This window comes from Stegodyphus dumicola, chromosome 3, assembly GCF_044657685.1.
Source record: "Stegodyphus dumicola isolate Sdum_Otavi_A_Nest chromosome 3, ASM4465768v1".
NCBI lineage: Eukaryota > Metazoa > Arthropoda > Arachnida > Araneae > Eresidae > Stegodyphus > Stegodyphus dumicola.
The window spans coordinates 62,238,672-62,258,342 of record NC_140770.1 but is presented as its reverse complement, the minus strand read 5'-3'; the positions used below and the strand labels follow the sequence as shown (position 1 = coordinate 62,258,342).

Genomic DNA, 19,671 nt, shown 5'->3' with positions numbered 1-19,671 from the left:
AAAAATGTTTAAAGAAAAGGATTTAAGTCAATTTGACCAATATCTTTTGGAAGATAAATATGCTCAATTCAAATCATATGCACTGAGATGGATATCCGTATTTGGGAGTACATATCAATGCAAAAAGATATTTTCGAAAATAAAGTATGTAAAACTGTACTTCAGATCATTATTAAAGGATGACCATTTGCAAACAATTTTAAATTTAGGAATTTTGAACTTTGGTGTGATGAAATATCTTACAAAGAACAATTAACATTCTTTGCATTAGAAATTTTAATCTATTTAATGATAATGTTTTTTAATATGTAAACGTAAATCTTTTATTATTTTTTGGTAAGTAAAATGTATATAAATATTACATAAAAATATCATTTCATAATAATAAAAAAATTCTGATGTGAAAACATTACTTTCTATAGCCTATTAAATTGTACACATTTTTTGCTGCACTTCATTTAAACTTGTTTCCTTGAATTATTTTAATTTAACTGATACTTTAAGGCAATTGAAAATGACATAAAAATTACAGAAATTTAAATTAAATATCCTGATCAATTTTTATCATATGGGAGTCAAACTTTTATAATTTTATTATTTCATAATGAGTATAAGACTTTTCCAAATTTAAGTATAGGAAAAGGGAGACTGCATTAAAAGTTATATTTTGTTATTTGTCCAAAATTAATATATTGTCAAATTTAACATTACCAAAACATGAATGTTTTCATTGTTTAAAACACTTCTGTAATTGGCAGTATGTAACTATGACCAATGATTGTGAAAATAAAGGCTGACTAAAGGAGTGGGTATGTATATGTATATATATATATATATACACACACATACTGAAATTTTGGTAGTCTAGTCATTTGAGAAGTTAAAAAAGAAGTAATGTCTTGCAGAGGCACCCAGCCTGTATAGTTCTATTCTAGGGCCTTTTGGAATTCAGTGTAATGCATTCTCAAGAAGTACTGGTGCCTGCTTATCTAAGTGGAAAGATGATGTGATGTACCCAGTTATTTATGCTAACCCGAAGTTTTTCAAATCTTTAACCGAAATCACTATTGTGATTAGTAAAAATTTATTATTTCGACATGCAATTCAAAATTCCTTCTTGGTACGCAGCCTTTGAAGAGTAACCATACTCTACTGTGATGAAGAAATAGAATATAAATAGCACGGATTTCTTTGAAGCAATAAGATACAATGATTAAATCCTCATCTTTCATTACATTTACTGCAGCATGTAAATGTTTTAAATTTTTTGGCCAAACTTTCAGAGTAAGTGCATGACATTGCAACATACAACACATTGTAATAACTTCCAGTATTTCTGTTTTGATGCATGAAAATTGTTGCCTAACACTACATGGACACGTATCATCAGCGTGAAAATTGAACCAGTCATACTTGTAGGCATTTTTTTTTCAAAGGTTTCTAATACGATTGAAAGCAGCAATTCCTTTTGTAGTCAATTCTAGTAGCTCACAAAATAATGCAAAAACTAACAACTGACTGCAATTACCAATACAGTAGACTCCTCCAGTTGAATGCCTACCTTCAGAGAACTCTGTTTGGTACTTTTTGTTATTTACAATAAAATATCACCACACAGATCTTAAATGTCTGATCAGATCACATCATTAATAACAAAATCTATTGAATCTTCTGTGCTACAAAATCAGATACAGTTTTTACAGTTTCAAGAATACATTATTTTACCAATTCCTCATTCATTGTAAAGCTCTTTTCTTAGAACATAGATATGTCACTTAATAAGAAGCTTCTAATAATAAGAATTTTTGAACTGTCACAACATCAAATTTTGTGATAGTATTGTGGTATCAAATGGTATCTTCTAAACTCCTGACATCGTCGTATTTCCTAAACTTCAAAACAGAGTGGTTACATTTTCCGAAGTTCAACTAGTGGCTGCTAAGCAGTATCTTTCTTACGAATAGCTTTAATCTCTTTTCATTGAACACTTCACAAAATTACAGGATTTCAGTCCCACATGACTGTGTCCTGCAGATTCATGAAGATTGCAAAATGCTATTTCCTGGCTTTCCCTTTCCAAGGGTATAGCCCAATATTCCTTGAAAAAAATCAGTGGTCTTTATTACATTACATTGGCTTTTCCTGTATTTCCTTTCCAGTTCTTTTGATTTTTCCATGGGGAAGTCATCTGGTTTCATACTGCATTTGGGGGTCAAACTTAAAGGTGAAGAGCACCATCTTTCTCCATGGCATAGACAATAGGGTTCAAAATTTTCGCATTAATTCCTGGGATCAGTCTTATTGCTAACATTTCCCCGATTTGTTTCTGTACTTGGGCTTTAATGCTTCTGGAATTCAGTTGATGTATAGTTTTGATTGTTTGGTGTTATTCTTTCTATTATTTATTATTGGTGTTTGGCTTATTTTATGTTTTCCTGCTTTAGCAATTTGTACTTTATTTATAAATAAGTTTTAATATTGTCTTAACAAGTTCATTATGTAGTCCTCTTTCTTTATCTAAGTGACCTTGCAAAGAGAAAAATGATCTGACTTACCATTCACACTAGGTGTGGGATAAACTTCCTCTTCATTCTCAAATATTACACACTTCATCTCCTGCTCTGAATTGTTTTGCTTAATTTCTCTAGTCATGGATGCCTGCTCCGCTGCCCTTTTTTAAAATAATTTTTACCCCCCCTCCCCCCGTAGATACTCATCTGCACTTTTACTCAGTTTTATGGGGTAATGGAATTTCTCCTTCCCACAAGAACTTTAATGCCACAACAGTTCTCTAGCCATTTCATACATTAATTTAAGTTTCGAAATAGATACTGTGGTAGTGCAATTTGGGAATTCTCTGTAGGTGATCTCTCTATAGGGTCTGTACAGGTGACAGGTGTAGGATGCGTTAATATCAATTTTTACTCATTTTTTGAATGATATGGTGGAGATGTAGAACTTATTTATAGCATTAAACTAATCCAGAACATTATGGCTGCTCCAGCATCACAAGCCTAGGATTCATACCCAACCTAGTATTAAATTCTCATGCTAATTCTGTGATAAAATTGGTTGTTGATCTCTGGCTATTATTCAAGGTATGCTTGTTCTCATAAAGACCTTCAGTAGTAACACATTGCATGTTGATATAGCTGTAATCATTCTCATCATACCTGAAATTTTTTCTTTATGGTAAATCAAATAATCCATTAAAATATACTCATTTTTCTTTCTTTTAGTGCCTAATACCTTATAATGTCTAGCAGTTTCTTGTCTGTTCTTTAAAAATACTAGCTTCCAAACACTAACCTACATTGAGTTCATCCTCACTTTTTCACTTTGAGCCTGAACACTAATTATAATCAAAAGTTTCTCTCCTGACATAAATAAATGCCACAGATTTTACTTTTGTTTAAATTAGTGACTAATCCCTTCTGGCGGAGTCTCTTGGAGTATCAATTTATTTTTTATTGGCCAGGATTGCAACATATGACTTGAACCTTTCCTTTCTCCTTTGTGTATAGCAGCTTGTAAGATCTCATAGACTGCTGACATTAAAACACAAGGCACAACTGATTCATCTGTAATGGAAAATAATACATGTATGTTCTTGGTTTGGTTTATTTAATTATGTCAAAGCACACTAGGGCTATCTGCCTAAGGGGAGGGATGCCTTCGTGGAGGACTTTCTAACATCTGCGTTCTTGAACGACTAATTTGGATCTTCTGATTTTAACATAATGGGCAAAGCCTCTGAATCCACTGTTATTTTATCGCCAAATGCTGATGTAAGCTATCTGTTAGCATGATCATTATTTTGAAAAGATTGTGGTATGTGATTTGATTTAATTATTTACAATTCTCTGGGCTGTCTAAAAGTGGCTCTGATTTCCCTCCCAACCAAATATATACATACTGTAAACGTGTGTCAATTACTCCATTATTAAAATATGCAATTTTAACTCTTGTGGTTAATTTGTTGTCTTGCTTATATTTTCGTATTGAGGAGACTTTTTTTTTTAAATTTCATTTTGCAAAATTGGCATTTTGTTCTGTCTCTTTGGACAGTAACACAAATATGCAATTTGTTTAGAAAGCTTACACCAATTTATATTGTTAAAATTATTTCTTGTAGGAGATGGTACATATTTCCAATTACCATAATTCATTATCTTATACTTCTGCAAAGTTCTATCCTTTGAAGTTAACCAATTATTGCAAATTTTGGTAATTAGTTTCAGTTTCAACCAAGTATTTAACTATTTGATTTTTACATAATTCTTTTATCCCCCCACTTCTAATGCACTCAGTAACCTGTCACTGACCTGTCACAGTAACCTGTCACAGTAATTCATTCAGCGTTTTAAAAAAAAAAAATCTGTCACCTTTCTAAGTTCACGATAAAAATTCCAGTTTGTTCTTAGTCTACTTATGAAGTGTGTATGATTTTAATATGTCGTGAGAAATTCTGTAGACAAGCTTCTGTTGTTGCCTGAAATTCTTTTAAAATTATTGTTTACACTTTCTTGTAGTCTTTCATTTCTTCTACATTTATATACATCAGTAACTGTTTCTGTTTGGCTTCTTTAAACTGTTTTCTGTTTTAGTATCATCCGAATAATTTTAGTTGGGTTGAGATCTGGCACCTATGCAGATCATTGAAATTTTCAAATTGATATAGATTTAAAACCATCTGTGTACTTCATGCTGTACTGCTTGGTACATCCTAAAAGATGTAATTGTGTTGTTTTGAAACATATAAATAGCCAAAGGAAGCATTTTTCTTTCAAGCATATTAATGTATGAGCTGCAGTAATTTTTCCTTCTTTGATGTGAAGATTAGCTACTTCATAGGCTGAGTCACATATCAAAACTATAATAAGATGTACTGATGTAGTACAATATGGTTTAAATCTCTCATTATGGTGGTATCATTTAAATGTGACCCTTTTTTACTGGGTGTATTGTTTCATTACTCCAGAAAACTTTATGCCATTGATCCATGTGATCATGTAACCATTGTGATCCTTAAGGCATTGTTTCTCATTAATGAAAGGCTTCTTTCCAAATGTACAACACATTACAGATTTGTACAAAATTTATAAACAGCTCATTCTCCCCCCCCTTTATAGACCATGCTTGTTTAGTTGTCAATTTAAGAGTCCAACTGGAAACATTCACTGAATAGTTTTTCACAGCTGTCAGAACAAGCTTTCAATCAAGACTAATAAATGACACTTGTTCTTACCATCATTTTCGTCTTCTTATCTGTTTCTGAAATTTTTAGTGAAATTTAAGTTATTGATGCAGCTACTCATTGTGAAGCTCTTATTGCAGCTATTAACTTACGTAACCACATTTCATTGCAATATGATGGCAAGATAATCCTTTAATATGCCATGCAATAATTTTAATATGTGTGAATTAGTTAAATATAAGAAAAAGGATTTCATTTATTAATATAGAGATACAATGAAAATTTTGTAATAATTTATTAATGTACAAATAATATTTCCTAATAGGCCAATTGCATTCACAAAATTTATAAAGAGCTCATTTTTTTTAAATAATCTTGATAATAAGTTAAATAAAATTTTGGTAGCAGAGAATTTAGAAATAATTTTTCCCCCTTTTAAATTCAACAAAACACATTAAAATTTGTACAAAATTTATAAACAGCTCATTCTCTCTCTCTCTTTTTTTTTTTAAATTTAGAATTAGTTTTTTTTTTTTTTTTTTTTTTTTTATAATTCAACTAATTAACAATAGTTATAGCATTTAGACTGCATTTCCTCTTTACAGTTTATATTTATAGTTTGAGGTTGAAAGCAAAATTTAGCAATATATATGAAATATTTTTAAATGGAAGAATATTGTAAGATTTATGTTTGTAAGTGTTATAGTGTTTAATTTATTATCAGCATTTTTAGTGATTGAAAAATATTTTCCTAATTCTTTCTTTCTTTTATTTAACTTAGGTTTTGATCCACGTTTGACAAATTTTCATACTGTGGGTCCAGCTCCTACACCAAGTCAAATTCAGTTTGCAGAAGAATCAGGGAAACATAAAAACTTAAGGGTTTCGGGAATAAAAGTTGAGGCACCAGCTCTTACTCCAGAATTAGCAGCATGTCGGAACTTGCTTGTTGCTGCTGCATCTGGTTCTGCAGCTTTTCCTGGAATTGATCCTAATAAATTACCTCCTCCACCTCCTCCTCCTCCTAATCAAGAAAAACAGAACGAAGAAAAAGAAAAACTTTGGCCATGCCCATCTTGCAAGGTGCCATTTAAAGCAGCATCAGAGTTGCAGGTACATCTGTCAGCACACACGAAAACTGAGAAAACAGTACCATGTGATATGTGTGGTAAACTCTTTGCAACTAATGAGAGAGTGAGAATACATGTTCGATCTGCACATGGTGAAAAATCTTGTGCATGTGATATTTGTGGTAGTGGTTTTAGTTACAGGTGTAAATTATTAGATCACATGAGGACTCACACAGGAGATAAGCCATTCCACTGTGAAGTATGTGGGCGAAGTTTCTCGCAGAAGAATCATCTTACTCGACATTCCATGATTCACACTGGAGAGAGACCTTACCCTTGTGATTTTTGTGGACGTGGATTTTATCGAAAAGATAAACTTACTCGTCATAGAAGGATACACACAGGGGAAAAGCCTTATGCATGCCTAGCATGTGGTAAAGCTTTTTATAGGCGAGATAAATTGACACGGCATATTAAAATGCATAGTGGTGAAAAACCATATGCCTGCCCAGTTTGTGGAAAGCGTTTTGTTGAAGATAGAGATCTTAAGAGGCATAAGTGCTCTTCTCGACACACACAGAATGCTAATAATGCTGCTAAAATTCAAGCTGCACAAACTAGTACAGGTTTACTTCAACTTCAGCAGTTACATTACCAACTACAACAGCATCATCTTCAAGCCCACTCTGGCCCACCTCATCCTCAAGCACATTCCGGACCTCAACATCAGCAAGCACACACTCAAACCACACACCAGCAAGCCCATACTCAGACTACACATCAACAGGCCCATACCCAAACTACTCATCAACAAGCTCATACCCAAACTAGCCACCAGGGTCATTCACAGCCTCAGCACCAGCAAGCTCATACACAGACACATACTCAGCAAGGACATGCTCAGCAGCCTCCTGAGCATCAAAATCAGAATCAACAACAAGGTCCTCAACAGTCACATGTGCAACAACAGCAGCAACAAGCTCCACCTCAACATGTGCAACAACCGCCACCACCGCCACATACTCAGCAGCAACAACCTCCACCTCACATGCAGCCTCAGCAACAACAGCAACCTGGAGGTCCACCTCAGCCACCGCCTCAATCTCAAAACTCGCAGCCCCCTACTCCTCAGTCGCAACAACCACAACATCCTAATCAAATGCAACAAAACCAACAACCTTCTCAACAGCAGCAACAACAGCAGCAGCAGCAACAACAATCATCTCAACAGCAACACCAGTCGCAGGGAATTCCACCTCATCATCAGCCACCTCAGCAACAGCAGGCTCCTCCTCCTCCTCACCAGCAACAAAATCAGCATCCACAACACCCTCCTCCAAGCCATCATCAACAAATGCAACATCAAAACAGACACCTACCTCACCAACAGTCTCCTTCCCCTCCGCAGATTGCTCACCAATCTCCCCACCCTTCACAGCAGCAGCAGCAACATCCACAAGGACCACCTCAGCATCAGCCCCAGCACCATGGACCACCACCTCCTTCTATAGTGCAGCCTCACCCTTTTCAAGCTTTAAACTTGCAAACCTGACTGGCGGGGTGCACCATATGGGGTGCACTGAACAGAATATCTACCTTTAATGGCCAGCACTGAAAGTTTGATGACTGCTGTCTATCAACTTCTTTTGAAAAAAAAAATCAGGCTCTTGCATGATTCATGCTTAAATCATTCTGCAGTTTCAGCTGATAGACGGATACATCATTCCTTTAACTTTGATGTTTGTAAGTTGAAACTGCCTATTGAGATTATTTTGCAATGTTGAAATGTTAAATCTTCGAAAAGTTGTACATTTTATTATGCCAGTGAAAGACTTTTCAGCTGAAATAACATTTTAGGAATACTTAGCAGGAAAACTTAATAAATTGTGTACTTGTCAGTCGGAGTTTATGAAACTGTTGTAGGCCATAAAAGCAGTTTTCAAGGACAAGCAAACTCTATGCAGCCTTTAATGTTGCTCCATGTGATTTTTGCATGTACTTTCATTTATATGCAGCCCTTCCTGTACACTACTTAAAAATGGTTTCTGTGTTTTCTTTATATAATTGCTTTAGAGTACTTTTGCATTTTTTAAGGTTTACAAGTTTATATAATTTTGAATTTTAATTATATTTTAGTCAATTAAATCTTAATCTCTTGTAATTGATTTTAATATTTGTCAAAAAATTTAATTACTTGAAATGTACATATTTATTTTGTATGAAGCAATTTAGGATGCTGCATAATTTGACTTGAAAAATATGTGATATTACATTCAAAAGTGCATTTCTTTATTGCTGATGAACTGCCAAAAATAGTATTGAAGCTATAACAAAATGAATTGCATTTTATTTATGGTTTTTAAAAGTTGTGTTATTTTAGTTAAAAGCTAAATTTCAATATTTTCTCTGTTAATGTATTTAATTCTGAAAGTAACCTAAAATTTTAGACCAGATTAGAAGTTAAAATTTGTAACGATGTTGCTTTATGGTTGTTGAATTAAGTAATTTTAACAATAACAAACATTTTTTTAAATATCCATAATTATAAAAGTGTTATGTAGATCAGTTTTCTGAGCATAAGATTCATATATAATTTGTTTCAAGTATTATGTGCACTGTAGTACTTTTATAATTTAAATGTTTAAAAACTTGCTTCTTGAGCAGAGATTCATACTCAAGAAACATATGTATTGTTACTATCAAAGCTGCAGTCTCCTGATGTAGCATCTATTTTGCATCCACTCTGAATATTTTTATATTATCTGAAATAAATTATTTGCAGACATGTGTGAGAATATCTCCACAATGTAATTACTTTTGCCTGTTTAATTTATTGTAATGAAATTTACAATTAATATTCAAGCAGAGTTTTAGAAATAGAAAAGTTTTAATTGTAAGCTGTTGAGAAATTTTTCCCACTCGTATGTTTTCAATGACATGTATTTCCATCGCCTTATTCATCTGAGGAAAATACAACTTGATACTGATGTGGAAGAAAACACTTTTAGTTAATGCCTCTTTTTAATTACATAGCTCAATATATTAAAAAAATTTTCAAGTTTATGGACATTGAAGGAATTCATTAAAATTGCTTAATGATTTTCCCCCTTTACTTTTAAGTATTAGATTACTGTACCACTATATGCATAAGAGTTTTAATATTTGATTTTTTGAAATTAATTGGGTATGTATTTAAATGCGTAATTTATTTTAGCAAATAATTTTTTTTTTTTTTTTTTTTTTTTTTTTTTTTTTTTTTTTTTACTATGATCTTTGAAACCTGTTTATAGTTATTTCTTTGATAGCAAAGAAAGATAATTATGGATTACTTTTGAATTATTTAGAATTATTGAAATTTATGTAGAATTTTGTTACTTGCATATTATATTTTAGAACTGGTGGTACCAAGATAACTGTTGCCAAATTTTTTACAAATAATTTTGGTTGCCAGCTTATGGAGGAGGGATTTTTTGTTCTCTAGTTTTGATAATGCTGGTCTCTTGTAGGTAATTAATTGTAACTGTGGCATACAGTTTTTCTTGACAAAATTTGACTGTTTTTAAATCCTTGTAACTACAGTAAATTAGTTTTGAATGTGATCTGGTGAGTTTCCTATTCTCATTGACTTTTTGTATTTTTCAGTCTTGCATTTCTACAGTATATTTTATTTACTGATGCATGATTTCCTTTTTGGTAGAATATTTTAGAAAATCTTTAAAATTTTGTCAATATTCTATTATCCTAGAAAAAGCTGATAAATTGAATTTTATTTTTTCTTAAATCGAAGACACCCATGAAGAAAGTAAAAAAGTTCTGAATAATTTGAATGCAGAGAAGGTTGAGAACATAATTGCAACAAAATGCAGCCATTTATGAGCAAGCTGTTACTTTTTATGCTGACCAAAATATCCGGTAACGGATAGTATGCAAGTATCAAAATTTTTATATTTTATCTAAAATGTTCAGATGTACAGACGGAATTTTTTATGTTTGATGTTATGGGAGCAATACAGTTTTAGCTATAAATTTGGGTTGGTAGATAATATTTTATTTAATAGTTATGAGTAATGCTTTCATATCCTTTGATAATCTTTAATTTTTCTTAAAATAGTTAATGCTTTTTAGTGTGGTTTATTTTGGATTCTGCTTAGTGATTTGATATTAAATATTGTATTTATAGTGTGCCAATATATGCTGGTCAAAATAAAGGATGTTAAAAAGGTAATCTAGTCAAAAGACTCGGTTGCCAAAGTCTTGATTATATTTCTTCATGCTCTTTTATGATATATTTTCCCTCTCATTTTTATCTATGCAAATATTTAGTAATTTTATTTTGCTCTTTTTTCTAGTGTAATTGGTATGTATAAGAAAAAGAATTTTCTTGCTGTTTACATATAGTAATTTTCAGAAGTAGATATCTTTTAACTTATGACCTTTGTAATACACATAACAAAATTTTATATTGAGAAGTTATGTCCTAGAAAAAGTTTTAACTTACTTTTTTTAAAGATAAAAAATATTTTTACTTTTTATCCTAAAAAATGTATGTAAATAATTAAAATCTGTTTTATTTTGCAATATAATTTCTGTTATTTTGTGTGATAACTAACGCTGTTTTATGTGATTTCTTTTATAATGTACATATATTTTCTACCGTAACTTAAGAACAAAAAAAGGTAAATTTTTGTGTCAGCTAGAAATTCAATTAATGACTTCTAGAACTATGATGAGATAAAGGCTGTACTAGTTCCTTTCTTAACATTGTTCTTATGAAGGGAGAGCTTATTAGTATTAAGGTGGAAGGATATTTCCCAGTTTATAATACGTCTGAAAAATAATGAAATCAGAAATGGGGCATGAAATAACAGCTTACCTTTCTATGTATACTACTTATATTTGCTTCAGGAAAGAGAATAATGACTTATATTCACTAAATAATTAATGGTATATTACTTTTGAGAGTTAAAAAGCTTTGGTACTTTTTCTCTCCCTTTTCATCATACCTTGCCTATTTTTCTGAATTAAAATTGAGAGAATGAAAAATTTCATGACATATTTGTTTAGGAGAGTTGAATATATAAGAAAGGTGATATATTTTTCCTAAATTATTGCATTTTTAAAAGTAACTAATTAATGTCAGCATTTATGTTTATTTCCAATTTTTATGGTGTTATGTTCGGATGTCTCCAAATTTACAATGATAAAATAAAAAAAGGAAGAAGTGCCATCCAAATTATGAAATTCAAAACATATTTACATGTTAAATAATTACAAGTAACATGATAATTTTTGTTCCAATTTAGAAGATTGATAGATTGAAAAATTTTTACTTTTAAGTTTTTTACTTTTTTTAACTATTGAGACAAAAGCAGCCTGGAACTAGTTTGCAGTTAAATTATATGTTTCATTTGCTGTAAAAAGCAGAAATAAAAATAAAGATTTAGAATTTTCATGTTTTATCATTTCTCAATATATGTTCTAGGATTCTTTTTTTAAATGCTTTTTATTTCATACAAGCTTCTTAAATTCTTTTTTTTTTTGGCAAATATGATTTTTGTTGACATTTATGATTTTTTTAACTGCATTGAAACAAACTGCATAGTATTAAAAGTATAATGTAGTTTATTTAGTATATTTCTTTGAGGATTCATATTAAAATATAGTCAGATATCATAATTCTGTTTTTTTAATAAATAAGATGCTTTGTTTTATGTAGATTTTTGTGTACTTGTTTTGTGCATACATAAAATCTCGCAAGTTCTCAAAATATTAAAGTGTGTATAGTGTATATATTGGTTTTGGTTAATAATTTTGCATTGCAGAAAACTGTAATTTACTTGTATGTATAATTAAGATGTGTGCCATTTCTGCTTGTTTTATGTCACATTTAGCTATTGGTACCATTTAAATGGTGATGGGAAAATTTGTTGCTTTTTAATAAATTTTTGATTTAGTTAATATACTTATAATCTATTGAGGTTCGCAATGTTTATTTTTTATATTGTATCTAAGAATTTTAAATTCACAAGTTTTCTTTCTAAAAGAAAAGATATATATATATATATATATGTATATTAATCAAAGTATATCATTTATGTTAAAGAAAGCATTGAATTGTTCTATGCAGGTTGCCTAAATGGCTTGTTATTGAGTTATACAGAAATGTATAATTTTAGTTATGATATGACATTGAAAAATAAAGGTTATATATGCATTTCTGCTTTATATTTTAACCTTCACTGTGTAAATAATTAGTGAGATTCTAGGTTAATAATTTCTTTTAAGATTATAAGGTCATCAAATTCATATTTATGCATTAATTACACATAACAGTGAAACCTCAGTTATCTTTTCTTCTTATATTATTCAAGAGTATTTGGTTAAAAAATAGAAATTCAATCTAGAATTTAGACTGTTTTAAGTTTGTAAATAAAATATTTATTTCTTAATATTCCCCCCCCCCACTGTGGTTTGGAAATGTATTCTGTAAAGACCTGTTAACCCTAATGTATCGAAAATATCTACCATAGAGAGAGAATTTATACTGTAGCAACTAGTGTTTATTGAATGGGAAAATATAATTTGTAATCACTATATCAATCTAATAGTGTTGATTAATTTTTTTTCTTCTATGTGATTCCTATTATTATAAAATCAGTAACATATTCAGTGTTATGAAAATCTAACATATGTTGACTATTGCAAGTTATCCTTCCTTTGCTAACGTTCAGAGAATCCTTAAGGAAAGACAATATTTGATTGGTAAAAATTATTGGTAGATGAAGGAAATGTGGTCATCTTTACATTTTACACAAAGGTAAAAGTAAAAAATTTAATATTAATTTAATTATTTAAATATAATTAAGTTTTTGTTTTATGCTGTGTTCACATAATGTAGCATATGAGTTCAAGTCAGTTTGAGTGGATTTGCTGACATTAAATAAACCTCTTTGCATTACTTATCATCCGCAACACTTATTCTAAAAAGCAGAATAATAAGATGAATGAAAGCAAGTGGAAGAGTGTGGAACTAGGGGAGAGGAAAATGATGACACTGTTTAGATTTCAGCTGATCAGGCACTCAACCTGTCCATGAAAGTTCTGATAGAAGTAAATATGCTAATATACTGTTCAGTGCATGAATTTAATCTTCAGTATTTAATATTTTTCTCAGATTTAGTGTTTTAGGTTTATTATATTAAAATTCATGAAAGCTATCTGAGGCAAGAGATGTCTTTTTGAAGGACTTTCTAAGGAAAACTGTCTTGTGTTTATGTTACACCTGGGGTAAACCATGCAAAGTCCAAAATTGGGAGTGGTTTTACCATTTACAAGTGTGCTTTTTTCTCAATAGGTGTTAATGCTGATTATCATTCTCACTGAATGATGAGCCACCCTTTTTAATCCTGTAATAAGCAAGTCTAAGCATTGAGTGATATACAGATTCTGACATCTGCCTAAAAAAGAATCTTATTATGTAGCATGATTGTCTTAATGTTTTGTGCTTTTGATTATCTTCTGAAGGTTTGTTTTATGCTTTCCAAAAGGAGAGGGGAGGGGGAGTATTTTCTGTTATATTGCATTTAATTTTAAAGCATATTATCTTACAAAAATTTTATGTTTATTTGGATGACCTTCAATATTTTAGATTAATGCTGTGATAGAAATCTAACAAATTTAAAATTGTCCTTAGATAAGATGCTATCAGATTGCAAAACAAACTCTTTCAACATTGTATTGAGCACAATATTTTCATGGAATGTTTTGTTTCCAAGCATTTTGCATATTAGGTTATACTATTAAATTGTGATCCTTCCTTCTAGTTGGTTGACATACGTGAAACAGTATTGAACACAATTTTTTCTTGATGTCATAAAAAAGTTTTAGGTAAAAAAAAAAAAAAAAAAAAAAAAAAAAACATTGTTCAAATTACTTATGGGAGAACACAGTTTTAAAAAAAATAGTCTGCTGCATTTTCTGTTCATTTACTTACTTTTGAAGATTAGATATTTTTGATTTTGATCTGATATACATCAAAACAAAATTTTTTTGAATAATTTCTGCAAGATGGAGAGAAAGTTTAATTGTGTCAAGTCTTGTTTCTAAGGGGGCTCTCCAAAACATCTGTGAGGCTCTAGTGAGGCAAAACTTCTTATAAAGCTTGGTTTATTGTTCCTAATGTTGATGCTTTAACGACAGTAATAAACAACCAGCCAGTATAAATATGAACCTTCTTTATGATATGAGCATTATAAAGCTGAGTTCATTTAAAAGGTTGTTAGCAGGTGTAGAGTTGTCAGAAACTGGGAAGACAAAATATTGAAAAAGAAGTCATATATTTTTTAATATAAGTAAATAATTATAAAAAGTGTAAAACACACAAATAATTCTTTTTAGAATAGTATGTAATAATTAAGTCTTATCTTGCTCTTTATGTATATTTTGATCATTGCGACTTATATGATTACATAATTCCTTTTCATTAAATTATAAATCTCCATCTGTTTCAACTTTTGTTAAAAGAATCTGGATTTTTTGTTTTTGGTGTGTGTGTATGTAGTTGCCATGTTATTGGAAGTTATAAAGAAAGTAAAAGTATATTTTAGACACATTCATAAGCAATTTGAATAGGGGGAGAACTTGAGTGGAAAAGGTAGCTAACACTAACTGAAATTCAAGTTCACTTGTGTTAGAAATACTGAGACACACAGATGGGCTAGGAAATTCAAACAAGTAAATGTTTTTGCTAAAGGAAATAACAGTAGAAATAGTTTTGAAGAAAAAAGGCTGAACTTTCGAGTTTTACTGCTGTTGTAAAATTGGTTTCCATGAAAATGTATGTGAGGATTTCTAGGAGCCTCAAATGTGTAAATCGTTTAGTTTGAGCACAATCAATAGACAATTTTGAAGAAAGGATAACAGAAAAGAAGTGTATAATGAAGTTGTTAAAAAGAACATAATTGTAGGATGAAATTATTTTTCGCTATTAGGACGTCTGTTGGCCTGATTTTCTAAGATATCCATATCTCAGTGGGTTAAATTTACATTAAAACAATAGAAAGTTGTTGACATAAAACTTTTATTAGTACTAATAATAAATGAGACAAAAAATTGTGCTAAATGAAGAATTTTTATGATGAAGATAGGTTCAACTTCTATATGTGAAAAGAATGCTTTAAGTTTCTTTTAAGTATGTGAAAAGTATTCTCTCTTTATACCAAAATAACAAACTGTAGGTTTCTCCGAACATTAAAAAAATCAGTTTAGAATATGTATGTTTAATATGAAGGCATTTCATTGTTATAAAATAATGTTACTTATTACAGCTTCAGTATATTACAAAATTTTAAGTTCTTAATATGTGTGTGTCGCTCAATATATAATGCATGCCTTCTTAAATGCTGCTCAATCTAATTATTTTGTAAATGATTTTTTGGTAGAAATCAATTATAACAGCATACTTGAGCTACCTGCATATGTTTGATTTTATTTTTATAGTGCAAAAAGTAAATTTCATCTTATATAAGTTTTCTAAGTTTAAAACTTGTTTTTGCTGCATATTTTTGTGTATTTTTTACAATGCTACGTAGTTCATGCTACCCTTTTATTATTTATAACAAACTTTTTATAGAACATGGTTTTGAAATTACAGTAAAATATATTATTAGGCTTTTGAGTGAGGCTACTTATCCATTCTCTCCCCCCCTTTTTTTAAGTTGATCAATCCAAATAGGACATTGATTATCAATTTTATTTTCATCACATTTAAAAGCACTTTGATAAATAAAAGCTTTCCTTCACTATACAGGATTTTCTTAGCATAAAAGTATAAGAAAATTGAAAAATAAATTTAGCTAAAGAACATAAAATTTTAGATATCCAATTAAATATTGATATATTTTGCATCAGAATTGAGTTACAAATAGTTCATATGAAGTCAGTTTGGCATTCCTTTCAAATTGTGTTACTACGCAGCATAAAAACTGCCTGATTTCTCCTTGTTTTCTTGTAGAAATCTCCCAGGCCTTAAGATTATAAGATTGGCAGCTATGATACAAAAATTATGCAATGTTACAAATAAATAAGGTATGAAATGAGATTTTTTATGTTTCCTTTTAATGGGGGCATATTATTTGAATGAATGAATTTCTTAGTTACGGATATTTTGTATAATGCTTTTATTACTTTGAAACAAAAATTAAGAATTGAGACTTTCTGAGTTGTTATATTTACTCCATGCTATACAGCCATTTTCATGAATTAGTACACAATTCTTTGCCCGTATTTTGAAGTTACAATTAATAAAATTTATGTCAATAAAAAGGTTTGAAAAGAATAGTAGCTTAAATTGTCACTGATCCTATAATATTTATTATAATCAATAAACATGCTGCACACTTTTTTTGTAATTAAAGGTTTAACAGAAGTTAAGCAAGACTTAAAATCAAAGTTGTATGATATTCTTATGTCTAGTAGTAATAGCTGATGTTAAATTAAGAACTAGAACACCCAGTTTTTTAATTATTTTTTGGTCCATGTCCAAGTTTTGGTTAAAAATGAGGTAAGCTGATGAGGTTTCACTGTGTGTAAATGATTTAAAACACAACTTCTGAATTCAAACGAATATCTGTAATTTCATTTAAATATACAGAGTTTTAACGTTCATTGATATTTTTTATTAAAACCTAAAGTAAGGTTTTTGACTGCATTTAAATTAAAAAATTCTGTATAAGAATGCCTTGAATGCATGATTAAATCTAGAAATTTTATTGAAACTTGAATAAATGGATATAAATATTCTTTTATGAGCATGAAATGCTTTATTAGTATACATTCCACATTATAATTGTAAAAGAATATTCTTCTTTGCTAAAGCTGTCATTCTAATTTTGTTAATTGTATATTCTATTATATATATATATATTAAAATTTATGTTTTATTAGGACTGTTAAGGCAAAAACAATGACCTGTAATTTATTGCGTGCCATAAATTTGTTGTGTTGTATTTTCTGTCAGTACAGCTTGAACTAGTAACATTTTTATGAACTAATAATAATAGACAGTGCTTACACATTATATATAAATATAAAATGCATCTATATCATTAATTTTTTGCTTCAGATATATTTAACAAAATTGTGTGTGTGTGGGGGGGAAATTTGTATTAATAATAGTGCTTCTAATTTTTATGTTTTTTGAGTGTTGTAATTGTTTAGAAACATTGAAGCATCAGCAGAAATCAAGTATATGTGTTATAATTCAAATGTAATTTTTAAGCATATAGACAACAATATTTAAAATATTTCTGAATAAATGTAGAGAATTCTGTTTGAGCTGCAGGTGTTGCATTCCTGTTGACTGTACTTTATGGAATTTTAAAGAGCTACCTCGAAACTAACCTGCCAGATGCATATAAGTGAGAATTGCTGTACAGTTTCTTCATAATCTTCATGGTATTCTATTTTCCAAGTTCAATGTTGTGCTGTTCCTTGCCCAAGAGTTTGGGATTTGCAAATAGAGATTATGCTACATATTGTAAATTTTACGAACTTTTGTTGAGTAATGTTTTCTACATGCTGTTTCCATATGCAGTTAGCAATCTGCATGTGACTGCAAATAGTATGAAGAAATTTTTGTTACGAAATGTAAATCTTATACAGTTAAAAAAATTGTCTGTTAAAAATTTCTATTTTGTTTAAATGTTTCTCTGGAACTGTAATTTTTGGAAAATTTCAACAATTCATATATAAAATTTAAGATGGAAGTTACGCTGCAAATAAAAAGGAGACTAAATTTGAAATATAATTGTTTTAAAATTTTTAGTATTTCTTTTGTTTCGTTACTCACAATGTGATATATTGAAATACTTATTGCAGAAATAAACAAGTAAGAATTGTCAAAATACATCTAAGAAATGTACTTGTTTAGAATTAATTCATGATTGCATTCAGTTAGTACTTTTCTTTATTTTGGATTAGTTCTAAATTGTTTTTATGGTGCAGAATTATAAAATGCAGGATAAAACTATACACTCGTATTATGTGTAAATATTTTCATTTGCTTGCTAAACTTAGGAAAGGAGTGCCATAATATTTATAGGGTGTCTTCTGATGTCTGAAAAATATCCAAATAAGTAGCATTTCACAGCCATTGGTGGTCACATTATGGTCATATTATTTAATAACAAAATTTTTTAATAATATGGGGAAGAAAAAATAAATGTCCCTCATGTATTGATAGACGAAGTTATAGTATGGATATTTCTTCACAGGCTTATGTGTTATAAAATCTATGATTTAATTTTCAAAATTTAGTTAAGTATTTTAAACTATAAAATAATTGTATGCAGACACTTACTATGTAAAGTGTAAAATTTTTCGTCTTAACTTTGAATAATCTCTATTCATCAAGAAAATAATTGAAAAGGCCTTATTAATCCAGTTTCGAAAGTTTTTGTTTTATTATAAGCTATAGTTAAATCAGACTTTTACATCAATAAATGTCTTATATTTTGTATAATTTTGTAATCTGTTCTCGGTTTTTCTCATTCTTTGAAAAAAGTGTATAAAATGAATCATAATTAGTCAATTGAATGGGCACTCCTTATTTTTTATTTTTGGGATTAATTTTGCATATTGATGATTTTTCTAAAACTAATAAATTATATTTTATTCAATATAACTCAAATTAAAGAACTAATGTTGATGTGGTCGTATTTGTTAAAAACTGCTTTTTAAAAGATGAACATATTTGTTTCAATTGTGAAATGTAATGTGTATAAAAACCATTACATTAAATAATTGTTTCTGATAACTAAGTTATCAATGGTTCATTTTGGTTAGTTGTATGTTTTGAAGGAATAACTGTTCCTCAAGTTTTAGGGGCTTTCGTTTGTTTTCTCTTTATTATAAAACAGACTGAAAAACTGCTGTTGTATTTTTCTTTGTTACCCCTTGTTTGAAATATTTGCATTTGAAAGTTAAGTTTCTTTTGTAGAATATTTTTTAATAAAGCTTGAATTTAAAATAAGTATCTTTTTGGTGTGTTATAATTTTCCTTTCTGATCACAATATAATCCTCAAATAAATCTTTAAGTGTGTGCTTAAATGCTTTTCATGTATAAAGGCTTCGATTATATCATTCTGAACATTGACTTGGTATTCTTTTTATGATAATATAATTTTCAGCATGGTATCTGTTAAGAAGTAAGGCATGATAAATACTAATGATTAATATAAAATATACTGAACGTTTATGCAGTAATAAAATATCATGGCTGAGATTATTCATATTCATGCCATCTCATGGAATTTGAATATGAACAGGCACCTGATGGACACAGTTGCTTTTGGTGCAAGTTAAAGGACGATGTACATTTGTTGATATGTAGCTATTATAGGCAT

At 29.7% G+C, this 19,671-nt stretch overlaps 1 protein-coding gene across 1 annotated transcript in view; it reads left to right on the top strand.

Moving 5' to 3' along the window:
- The window catches only part of LOC118184120 (uncharacterized), a 36,995-nt gene extending 17,695 nt beyond the window's left edge, over positions 1 to 19,300 (top strand). The window contains exon 2 of the mRNA XM_035353770.2: positions 5,979 to 19,300. Within this exon, the coding sequence (XP_035209661.1) occupies positions 5,979 to 7,819 (1,841 nt within the window). The 3' untranslated portion in view covers positions 7,820 to 19,300. The remainder of the gene's footprint in view (positions 1 to 5,978) is intronic.
- The last annotated feature ends 371 nt before the right edge of the window (positions 19,301 to 19,671 follow it).